General features: G+C 46.1%; 1 protein-coding gene across 1 annotated transcript in view; it reads left to right on the plus strand.

The window, feature by feature from the left end:
- Positions 1–12,477, plus strand: part of RAP1GAP2 (RAP1 GTPase activating protein 2) — a 382,570-nt gene that overhangs the window by 234,476 nt on the left and 135,617 nt on the right. The window contains exons 5-8 of the mRNA XM_060259483.1: positions 1,515–1,547; positions 3,712–3,921; positions 6,943–7,046; positions 9,199–9,277. Coding sequence (XP_060115466.1) covers positions 1,515–1,547; positions 3,712–3,921; positions 6,943–7,046; positions 9,199–9,277 — 426 coding nt within the window. The remainder of the gene's footprint in view (positions 1–1,514; positions 1,548–3,711; positions 3,922–6,942; positions 7,047–9,198; positions 9,278–12,477) is intronic.

A 12,477-nucleotide genomic window follows, 5' to 3' on the forward strand; every position in this document is an offset into this window, starting at 1 on the left:
AGGACCCCCCAAGTTTCAAAATGATTGGACCAGGGGGTCCAATTCTATGAGCCCCCAAAAAGGTGCCCCTATCCTTCATTATTTCCTATGGAAGGAAGACATTTAAAAAGGTGTGCTGTCCCTTTAAATGTGATGGCCAGAATTCCTTTGGAGTTCAATTATGCTTGTCACACCCTTGTTCCTGGCTCCACCCCAATGTCTCCTGGCTCCACCCCCAAAGTCCCCAGATATTTCTTGAATTGGACTTGGCAACCCTACTTCCAGTTCCTCCTGTTTGTTTCCCATACTCTGTTCATTAGTGTAGAAACATCGGAATCCATGTTTTATGCATCCCGAGGGTTCAGTTTCCATACAAGCCTGCAAGTTAACATTACCTAGCGTATGCGCCACTCTGCAAATCTTTAATGTTCTTATCCCCAGTTTCTGGCATCATACGAGGCTTTGAATTATTGTCTTGCTCCCCCATATAATTTAGTTTAAAGCCCTCCTCATTAGGTTAGCAAGGCTATTACCAAACACCTTTTCCCTACCACCATAAGGTGCAAACCATCTCCCAATAGAAGACCACCATCTCTAAAGCGTAATCCATGGTCCAGAAATCCGAATCTTTCCTGATGACACCATCGACATAGCCAGTCGTTTATTTGAAGTATTCTTCTTTCTCGTCCTAAGCCATGGACTTCAACAGGAAGCACTGATGAGAACACAACCTGTGTGCCCAGATCCTTCACCTTCTGACCCAGAGCCACAGTCTTTTCTAAGACTCTCCTTTGGTTTTTTTTGCTGCAGCCGAGCGCAGCCCCCCCCCCTCCCCTCAGGGATCATCCCGTTAGTTGCTTGCAGATGGTCAGACTCATAATAAAGGTGATGAAACTGGCAGAGAAATTTGATTGTGATAGAAAAACTGAGCCCCTGATTTTAAAAGTGGGGATCAACAGGATAGGTGGGGAATGCCCCTAATCCAGCTTTCCTCTTGTACTGAGCTGTTCAAAGGGGCAACCTCTGGAAATATGTTGCTGAGAAGTGTATGCTGATGAAGAAAGCAGGAAGATCAGCTCTCTCAGGCGAGAGCCAGTTTGGTGTAGTGGTTAAGTGTGCGGACTCTTATCTGGAAGAACCGGGTTTGATTCCCCACTCCTCCACTTTCAGCTGCTAGAATGGCATTGGGTCAGCCATAGCTCTGGCAGAGGTGGTCCTTGAAAAGGCAGCTGCTGTGAGAGCCCTCTCAGTCCCACCCACCTCACAGGGTGTCTTTCGTGAGGGGAGAAGATATAGGAGATTGTAAGCTGCTCTGAGTCTCTGATTCAGAAAGAAGGGTGGGGTATAAATCTGCAATTCTTCTTCTTCTTCTTGTCCTGGCTTCAGGAAGGATTTCTTTAAAAAAACAACTCACACTATGGGTTTAATTTGCAAAATCCTTTAAAACCATTGTTGATTCCATCCCCTACTTAATAATGCCGCTTCTTGTATTCCAAATGGAATGACACGCTTTTCTTCCTCTGGATGTTTTTCAGGAGGACTATATCCCATATCCCAGCATCGATGAGGTAAGTGCTCACAGGGGAAAAATTGCTTCTAACAACTTAATCCTAAGGAGAGTCACCCTCTTCTTGGCCCAGGGACTCCAGTGGACTCTCCCTCAGCTTCGGAATGAAGAAGTTCCATGAGGTCTAGCCCAAAGCCGCTTGTGGCCTGAGGGTCAGAAGGACTCTGCCATGGCCCAAGTCCAGAGGCCTCGCCTTGTGCAGAAAGGGGTGGAGGTGTTGAACATTGTCCTCTGTGATTGGCAGGCAGTGTGGAGCCTTTGGGTTAGCTGGGACTGGAGTGCCTTGCAAGCACCTGCCGTCTACTGGGTCAAGAAGTGGATAGGTGCCTGTGTCCCTCCTTACAGCAGTGGTTCTCAAACTGTGGATCAGGATCTGAAAGTAGGGTGTGACTTTCTCACTGGTGGATCATGAGGACAGGAAGAAAACAGAAGAAACAGGATGAGGTGAGAGAGGAGGTTCTGGAAGGCAGGATGGCAAATTTGGCCTCAGCATTTGAGTAACAAGGTCATGAAATACAGCCTTTTCCTCAATGACTTTATCATCATTGCCACAGAAATTATGATTGATAGAGCTGCAAATATGAGCTAGGGACAGACTGGTGGAGGGATTTATCTACAAACCTGAAGTAAACCTCAAAATTGCAGAAAAAACCCTAAATTTAAAAAAATAATAATTGGGGGGTTGAAGAAACTCCCCAAAAGAACAGATGATGATGAAAAAGAGATTGGATTTATACCCTGCCCTTTGTTCACTTGGAGTCTCAGAGCAGCTGACAATTTCCCTTCCTTTCTCTCCTCATAACAGACACCCTGTGAGGGAGGTGGGGCTGAGAGAGCTCTGAGAGAACTGCTCTTTCCAGAACTGTGACTGACCCATGGTCACCCAGCTGGCTGAATGTGGAGGAGAAGGGGGAAATAAAAACCAGTTCTCCCAGATTAGAGTCCACTGCTCTTAACCAGTATACCACACTGGCTTTCACACCAAACTGGCTGTACAATGTATGCTAAGGATGTCCACTAAAGTCTCAGTGGCTCTTGTGGGTTGCTAGACGACCCCAACAATATTGTCAAACCTTCCAAACCTTGGCTGAAAAAACTCCAGGAGGTGTCCCACCCCTCCATGGTCATATCTGCTGAGGAAATGGTGGACAACCAGGAACTGTCTGGCAACCCGTGGGAGTTGGGGCCTTAAGATGTGTGTGTGTTGGGGGGGAGAGGCAATCAACATCTCCAGTGTGATGATGCCACTTTTGTCTGATGCTCTAACATTTCCTCTACACCATAGAGTGTTGGTGAATGCTAGAGCGTCATCTGATATGATGACATCACTTATTGGTCACATGTGCAAGTGGTGTCATCACACTAGGGATGCCATTCACCTACCCACCATTTTCTTCCCACTACCTGGCTGAGTGGCAGTGGGCAGAGGCAACCTTTGCCAGCAGGCAAGTGGCAGCCCCACTCACCAAAGCCAGGCCCAGCAGCGACTCCCAGGAAGCTTGGACCCCCTGGCAGAGGCGGCAGCCCCTGGACCACCCCACCCCACTTCACCCCACCCGGCCTTGGCCTGTGCTGGCAGCCACTGCATCAGGGGACCAGCCCTGTGCTGGGCTGCCACACCTCTCTGTCCGCTTTTCCTGGGGAGGGGAGGGGCAGAGGCAGGGGAGGGGCTGAAGAAACAGTAGGGGAGGGGGATGGAATTGAGGTGCCTCCAGCTAGCCCTTGCATGTCCTCCCCCCCTCCCTCCACTTGTGTGTTTATCAAGACAGAAGGTGCAAAATAAAGTTCAGGGTGATCTGATCTGGTCCAGCAAGTCAGTTTGGGACTGCGGTGAGATTTGAACCAGGGATCTCCCAGACCACAGCTTGTTCCCTAAACCAGCTTCTAGTGTGTGTGTGTGTGTTACTGATTTGTTTGACTTTAAAAAGTCTCTTGTATTTTAATAACTGAGGTTCAATGTTTAGCAACTATTCAGAGTTTTCCTCTTGGGCTTCCAAGTTCTGGGGAGAACAGAGCTGAGACCCCAGTTGATGACCTTGGGCCAGTTGCTCTCAGCCAGCTTCACCTGCTGCAAAGGTGGAGGTGGATAGAAGCAACTGCACTGCTGCTTGGAGGAGGCAGAATCAAAACCTAGCCTCTATGATGTGATTTCATTTGTTCCTTAGTTCTTAGAGAAAGGTGCTCCCTTCCCCTTGATCATCCTGCCCCAGTTTGGAGGGTACTGGATCGAAGACCCAGAGAATCTCGGCACACCCACCTCCTCAGACAGCAGCCTTTGTGACGAGGAGGAAGAACAGCCCAGCCCCAGCACTTTCGGGTACAAGCTGGAATGGAAAGGTGAAGCCAGAGCATACAGGAGGCATTTCTTGGGAAAGGTCAGTGAGACGTGTTCACAAGAGCCTTCTCACACTTGGGAAATGTTTTGGGAAGAGCAGGCTCTCCCACTTGTCACTTTCAAGGGATCCTCTTGTCACTCCCTGTTTTTACTTCTGCACTGGAGATCCAGGCTGATCCCAGCTGGAGGAATCCTCTCCAGTGGATGGGAAGTTTACTGATAGTGAGGATGGATTTCCATGAAGTGGAGTTCACAGAGTGGGGACCCAGCCTGTGAGCTTTGTTGTAGTCCTGTGTGATTTGGGTGTTCCCACATGTGCAGGATTGGGACCCTGATGCAGTGCAGAAGGAACTTCCACCCCATCTGCATACTGTTGCCTCAAACTGAAATGGTGTGGGAAGGAGAAACTGTGGAAGACCATGTGTCCTTGTCCCCAGACCATTTCGTTCGGGAGTAACAGAGTGGGTGGGGAGATGAAAGCTCCCTCGACATATGCCCTGCACCCTGAGCTGGTGGAGGATCAGTGCTCAGGGGAACGCACAAAATCATGTTTGACTGGGCCGGTAGTCCTCCTCACCCAGAGTAAGTCGGAAATGAGCCTAAGCAATGCTGGATGCTGGGACTTCCACATCAACATGCACTGAGTTGGACTGAAGGAAGTGCATAAGAGTGGGAGGTGAGGGAAACACCATGTAGCTGTACATGGATTGCTTGGGTTCAAGAAGAAGTAACAACTAGAGGATACGAAGTAGAGAACAGTACAAAAATGAAGCAATCTGTGCAGCACATATACATTCAGGAAAACTTCATTCTTTATCAGTGTTCATTTAAAGGTACAGTAATGTTAATAGGTTATACAAATGTCACTGATAACAAAAAACACACTGCGTGGTAAAAATCAATTTCCTCATATGAATCCTAGGACATCAGTTTCACAGTTGTCAAGAACAAACTTGTAAAGTAGTCCTCCCAGAGCATCAGTCACTGGAGAAAAAAAAGCCTCAGACGGACGGAGACCGGTTTCGGCTGCATGCCTTTGTCAATCACACGTCTCTTAGCATTTTACTGCTTAGCAGCTCCTCCTGACACAACATAAAATAGCTAATGTCAAACTCTGTCCTTCTTACAAAAATCAACCTACCATTACCCACCTACTCACCTAAAACAGCGTATTTTAATCAATGGGGACTCCAGTCTAATTATTTCTGCTATTGAACTTGCATCAAAGTATCTCAGCTGAAAACCTCCCTCTGTTGAAACTTACTAGCATCACCTTCCTTAAAGGTTACAGACTCAAATTGTTGCAGCTGTCCCTATTGCTTTGTTTTAAAGAGGTACAATTTTTGTTACAATTTCTCAAATAACAACCAACAATATGACATGGTCTTTTACAAATGCAAGATAATTTCCTTGTTACAATTCCTTATCATATCATTATAATGACAAAAGAGTTAATATATTTCAAATATTAATAGAACCCAAAACTATACTTTACAAAAATACTACTAAGTCAAAACTCTAAGTTCCATTGGCATCATTGTCTTTAACTTATGTATCCAGTAACGCTCATGTTTAAGTAAGTGTTTCTGAATATCTGTTCAAACAAAAGGGTGGGCATCAAATTTTTCCAACACTAAAAAAGAGAAATCATTAGAGGAATGATGGGCATCAATAAAATGTTGGCAGAGGGGAGCCTCTATTTTTTGATTTTTCAGACGAGACCAGTGCTCACATATTCTGGTACGGACTGCCCTTATGGAGGATCTGACGTACAGCTTGGAGCATGCATATTTTATTAAGTACACTGTTTCTTACTGGCACATGTAGTCCAAGCATTTAATTTTTTCCGAAAGTGTGGCAAAATCAGTTCATCAGTATGCCACACCAGCTCGCAGACCAAGCAAGCTCCACAGCAGTTCAATTAAGTTCTTAATTTTTCAGTGATTATAAGAAAGAGGGCTGTTTCTCAGATGAAAGCAGAGGCAGTTCTTATACCTGCATTAAAGCACATAGCCTAAAGACCTGTGGTGGTTCCAGTATATTCTGTGACAGCACAGCCGACACCATTTTCATGTCTATTTTTGTTGAAAAACAAAATCTGTCCAACTATTGGTCCTGGACAAAGCCCACTTAAGCAATTATGTGTGAAATGGTGTGCTATTTTCTACCATTGGCCATTTATGTACATGTCTATGCATTTATATGTGCATGTGCAAAACAGACATGATTCAGATTATTTATTATTATGGTACATAACCAGTAAAAACAATTTAAGAAGCCAATCCATTCAAATCTGATGTACAAAGTACTCAAACATTTAGGCATGGTTGTTACAGTAGAATAAAAATATTTTAAAAAGGGAGTTTTGCGAAATTTCAAAATATACAAAAAGGATAAAAACGGTCAACTTCAAAGTCCCTCCTTTACAAAATCATCACAAATTCTCCTGGCAGCCACCAGAAATCTGGCACAATCATATGTAAATTGGGGATTAGAGTCTGCTAACAATATATTTCTAGTTTTGGAGTCCAAAAGGCCGTGACATCTCTCTAGCAAAGGATGGATATACTTAGCATGTATGCTTTTATATAGTCCACATTCAAGCAAAACTTGGCCAGTCATTTCCACTTTATCTGCATACATCCACACATTCAGAGAGTGAACTTCAGGGGAGGGGGCTGAGCCTGAGAGAATGCCAGCAATAGGGATCCACAAAAACAAAGTATCCCCAAAGACAAAATTCAGGACAATGATCCTGAACAAAGACTAGAAACGTAGGACTGTCCCTGGAAGCTAGGGGCGAAATGCTGAGATTCAAACAATTTATCAGGCAGCAAAGATCAGATATTTTGAGCCAAGTGTAAGTGACAGCTGTTGTTGAGATTCACCATGGCTGTCATGTTTGCAAGATCTTCTTAAGCCACTTCTGAAGACTGGTGGGTGATTCCTCCTGGGTGTTGAGGGGCCAGTGCTGGAGTGAGAGGCAGGGGAGTGGAGATCAAGGAAGTTTTGTTCCCTTGGCCTGCCGCTTGCTCCACTAACACCTCCCTTCTATTCTTAGGATCATTTGAATTTTTACTGCACAGCCAGCAGCTTGGGAAATCTGATTCTGTCAGTTAAATGTGAAGAGGCAGATGGGATTGAGTACCTGCGGATTATACTCAGGTAGGGTTTCAAATGAGACCATTTCAGTGGTGCATTTTGTAAAAGATTTTTTAAAAGTTATATTCTCACTCGGTTATGGGCCTTTCATCTCGTCTTGAGTACCAGGGTGCAGATTACCTTGGGGTTACCAGCAAGGGGATTGCATGGATAAGCAGGTCCCAGCAAAGGTTCTGCCCCCTCTCCTGGAGATGCTGAATTGGCCCCCCACTTCCCAGCGAGCAGAGTGCTCAGCAACAGAGGTGGAAGAAGAGGCGAGAGAACTGCATTAATCCCAGGCCCTCTTCTCATCCTCCTGCTTCTACAGTGGCATCTTGGCAGTGCCTGTGCCATGCTTCACAACTATTAAAGCTGCAGGAAGCAAGCCCATTTGTGGCCGTGGTGGTTGTTGAACCACAATCAGTGTAGGACTGCCAACACTGCCTCAACAAATACCAGATTTTCAGGGTGATAACTGGGAAGGGTGAGATTTGGAGAGGATGTGATGTCATTTTCCCAGTATTTTTTCTAGACTCAGCTGTGAATGCCATAGAGCAGGGCTCATTTTGTAGCAGGAGCTCCTTTGCTTATTAGGCCACACCCCCCTAATGTAGCCAATCCTCCAAGAGCTTACAGTAGGCTTTGTAGTAAGAGCCCTGTAAGCTCTTGGAGGATTGGCTACATCAGGGATGTGTGGCCTAATATGCAAAGGAGCTCCTCCTACAAAATGAGCCATGCCATAAAGAGATCGTAGAATCATAGAGTTGGAAGGAACCTTCAGGGTCATCTAGTCCAACCCCCTGCACAATGCAAGAAACTTCACAAATACCTCCCCCTAAATTCACAGGATCTTCATTACTGTCAGATTATCAGATGAGGAAGTTCCTACAGGGTTACTATGAAGGCTATTCTTCTGGCCATTTTTTCTTCAACACCTCAATATGATGAGGTGATATGATCACCATCTTCAAGTACTTGAAGGGCTGTCATTTAGAGGATGGTGTGGAATTGTTTTCTGTGGCCCCAGAAGGTAGGACCATAACCATTGGGTTGAAATTAAGAAGAAGATGAAGATGATATTGGATTTATATCCCGCCCTCCACTCCGAAGTGTCTAAGAGATTAAATCAAAATTGTTTCCAACTCAACATTAGGAAGACGTTCCTGACTGTTAGAGCGGTTCTTTAGTGGAACAGGCTTCCTCGGGAGGTGGTGGGCTCTCCTTCCTTGGAGGTTTTTCAACAGAGGCTAGATGGCCATCTGGCTGCATGAAGATCCTGTGGATTTAGGGGGAGGTGTTTGTGAGTTTTCTGCATTGTGCAGAGGGTTGGACTAGATGACCCTGGAGGTCCATTCCAACTCTATGCTTCTATTATTCTAATATCTCATGAGTGAGAAATGGGGTGAGGGGGGATTTACTTGCTGTACATGGATAGATGGTAAGCCTAAACCACATCACTTCCACAAAATTAGGAGATGTGTAGGACCTGGTACATAAGCGAGAGAGAATGTGAAGATCCTGTAGATTTGTGGGATACTTCAGGGCGTTAGAAGAGAGAGGAAGGAAACAAAAATGGCTAAACTGGACCTTTAATGCATCCAGCTGACCAACAGGATGTTGAACCGTCTGTCTGACCCATCAGGACTCCTTTTAGGAGAGGCTGAAGTGCGTAGAGTTGGGTGCAGAGATTTCTCCCCTCAAGATCTGTTTCTGGATTCTGAGCCTAGTGTTTCAAGATGGCTTTGTTAATGTGCATCATTTGCTTGATCTACAGCCAAGCCCACTGAAACTAGACATCAGAATCTCTGCTAGGTTATTGGAAAGTATCAACCACATTTGACACCATGCCTTCTGTAGACCAATGAAAACCTAGTGCCTGACTTATCTTCCTAGTCCCCAAGCAAAAAAAAAAAGGGGGGGAGTTAAAAAATGAGGAGATGGCAGCCATTACAGAGATTACAAAATATCCTCCTGAGTGTTTTGTCAAGTTTCACAATGATACTAAATAACTGGCAAAACTTGCTATGGTGAATTCTACAGAAACAATCCCCATTTTGTGTGTATGTGTGTTATCATCAGAGTCCAGAGACATCTCAGTGCCATCATGGCTTATTTCCTTCTTTCTCTCTCATTTTTCTTTCCCGTTTTCTTCTCTCTCTTTTTTAACCTTTTGTAGGTCAAAAGCAAAGACGTTACATGAAAGAATCCCCTTAGCAGGGCTTAGCAAGCTTCCGAGCATCCCACAGATTGCAAAGGTATGTTGCTTTGACAGATAACAACACTTAAGGTCTGTGTTACATTTTTGGTGTTCAAAGCACTTCACATGCCTCACTGTATAATCCTCAGAGCCTCTAAGGGTGGCCGCCATTGGAATTAGCCTTGACTTGGTTTGGAAGGGGCTTGGTCTTTTTGAACTCTTCTGGAGAATTCTGAGTAAATATCTCTCTATCCAATGAGCGGGCAAAAACAAACCAATACACTTCCCCAGAATGCTTACCTGCAGGTGTATTTTAGATTACCCTCCCCCCCCTCATCCCATGAGAGTTCAGGAATCCCTGTTCTCCTAGCAGAGCTTTCTGCACTGAGCTTAAAAATACCTGATGAAATGAAGGGGTGGCAAAGGTAAGATGAGTAGGTTGATGCAGGGGAGCGGTCACTCCAGCCCCACCTGAGTCTGTTGCTTGAGGCCACCATCTTGTCTCCTTACAGAACTGCCCCTTATCTTTGAACACACAGAATCATAGAGTTGGAAGGGGTCATACAGACCATCTAGTCCAGCCCCCTGCTCCATGCAGGATCAGCCTAAAGCATCTCCGACAAATAATCATCCAGCCACGTTTTGAAGACTGCCAATGAAGGGGAGCTCACCAACTTCCTAGGCAGCTGGCTCCACCTCTGAACTACTCTGACCATAATCCACCCCCCTCCCCTAATATCCAGCCGGTACTTTTCTGCTTGTAATTTGAGCCCATTGCTTCAGGTTCTGTCCTTGGCTGCCAAGTGGAACAGCTCCTTGCCCTCCTCCAAATGACAGCCTTTCAAATTGTTATGTATGAGAATCAAGGTTATGTTAATGTATTGGACTCAACTGAAGTCTTGGGTGTTCCTGCCTGGCTCATCGGAGCCATACGGACTGAGCTTGGGGACTTGGGAACAATGGGCAGCAGGATCCAAATCCCTGCTGCCCTGGACCAATCACAAGCCTTTCGGTTTGAATGACCCAATACCACGTTTGCACGGGACCCAGAGATGTATATAAGTTTGGCCCTGTTGGCCCAGTTCTCAGTCTTGTTAGTGCAGCCACCTAACATGCTGTACATAACAAAGAGCTTGTTATCACTTCCACCCAGGGCCAGCCCTAGACTATCTGGTGACCAATCACAAGCCCCTGCCGGTTTGAATGACCCAATACCATGTTTGCACGGGACCCAGAGATGTATATAAGTTTGGCCCTGTTGGCCCAGTTCTCAGTCTTGTTAGAGCAGCCACCTAACATGCTGTATGCAATAAAAAGCTTGTTATCACTTCCACCTTGCCTCTTCAAAGCCTAAGAACCCATTATATTATACAGATATTTAAAGAGAGCCATCATGTCCCCCTCAATCTCCTCTTCTCCAGATTGAACCTTCACAAGGCCCTCCTCAGCCTTCCCTCAGAGGGTTTTTCCTCCAGGCCCTTGATCATCCTCTTTGCTCTCTTCTTCACCCGCTCAATTTTGTCCACACCTTTTTTGAAGTGAGGCCTCCAGAACTGCACACAGTATTCCAGGTGTGGCCTGACCAAGGCCATGTACAGCAGAGCTGTGACCTGTGATTTTGATGCTATAGCCAGGATTGAATTTGCCTTTTTTGCCACGGTATCACATTGACTGCTCATAAGATTATTCAGATCTTGGAGAGTACCATTCTGTTTTGATCCCAAAGTAACTCCAAGGAGTCCACCTAATCTGCGATCCTAGATCAGGGCTCCCAGGCTCTTCAATGGTCATTGTTCTCATCTCTGAGAGAGTTCCCTGGCCTTCGGCTCTTCTGCCCTGCAGAGTTCAGGAATGTGGTGCCCAAACCAGGAAGCATCTGAGCTGGGCTCCTCTGTTCCATGTGGAAGAGGGCAGTCTTCATGTCATGTTCTCCTGACTTTACAGTGATTCCACCTATGCGATTGGGAGGGCTGCAGATGTTTCTGGATTAGATGTGAGCTTTTCCTCAGCAACTTGACAGGGCCAATCTGATTGCCAGACCTCATGGTGTTAGAACCTGTCTTAGCTGATGCTTCAGCCTCTTTTGCCTTCTATTTCCTCCTGTGCCAACTCTCCAGGCTGCTCACAGCTCAGTATTATAACAACAGGATCACCTCTAGCTGGTGCCTGTTAATGCTGAGGGCCCAAGGCCATGGGAAAGGGTTTCCTTTCCCTATTTTTGCCTCACAGCAACCTTGTGAGGTAGGCTAGTATTGAGACAAGGTGCCTGGTCCTTGGTTCCCCTGAAAAATTTGACAGACTAGAGATTTGAACCCGGGTCTCCAAGAACCTGGTCCAGCTTTCTAACCTCAACACTACACTAGCCCTATTCACAAGTTACAGTGGATGCAGGTATAATCCATACACACTGTACACTTAAAAAAAAAGTGCATTGGGGAATTCTCCTGTTACCTTCAGTGCACATGCACCTGAACATTTGATACAAACCCCATATTTATCCAGGTCCAGGTCTGAGTCCCTGGTTTAGAATCATGGCCTTGGAAGGAACCTCCAGGGACAAGTTGGAACGTATCCATAGGAGAGCAACGAAGATGGTGAGAGTCTGGAGACCAAGTCATAGAATCACAGAGTGGGAAGGGACCTCCAGGGTCATCTAGTCCAACCCCCTGCACAATGCAGGAAACTCACAAATACCTCCCTCCAAATTCACAGGATCTTCATTGCTGTCAGATGGCCATCTAGCCTCTGTTTAAAGTCCTATGAAGAAAGGTTGAAGGACCTGGGTATGTTTAGCCTGGAGAGGAGATGACTGAGAGGTGATATGATCACCATCTTTGGGTACTTGGGCTGTCCTGTGGAGGATGGTGCAGAGTTGTTTCCTGTTGCCCCAGAAGGTCTGACCAGAACCAACGGGTTGCAATTGAATCAAAACAGTTTTTGGCTAAACATTAGGAAGAATTTCCCGACAGAGTCATAAGAGCGCCTCCACTCTTGCTCTAGCATTCTGAGTTGCCATTTCATCCTCTGCAGCTCCAGGGTTTACCATGGGGCTACTTTGGTGCGGCAGCTCAGAGGGTGCGGGGGGTGATGTCATCGATGGCCATAGTGAGCCATCTAGCGACTCGCCAGGGAGCATTGGATCCCGCAGAGCTTCCCAAAGCTGCTCAGGGTCCAGTTGGCTCTGTGGGTGAGCATAAATTCGCTCGCTGCCTAAACAGGAGAAGGGCTGCAGGTCCAGTCGGACTTTCAGGGTATAGT

This window comes from Heteronotia binoei, chromosome 18, assembly GCF_032191835.1.
Source record: "Heteronotia binoei isolate CCM8104 ecotype False Entrance Well chromosome 18, APGP_CSIRO_Hbin_v1, whole genome shotgun sequence".
Taxonomy (NCBI): Eukaryota; Metazoa; Chordata; class Lepidosauria; order Squamata; family Gekkonidae; genus Heteronotia; species Heteronotia binoei.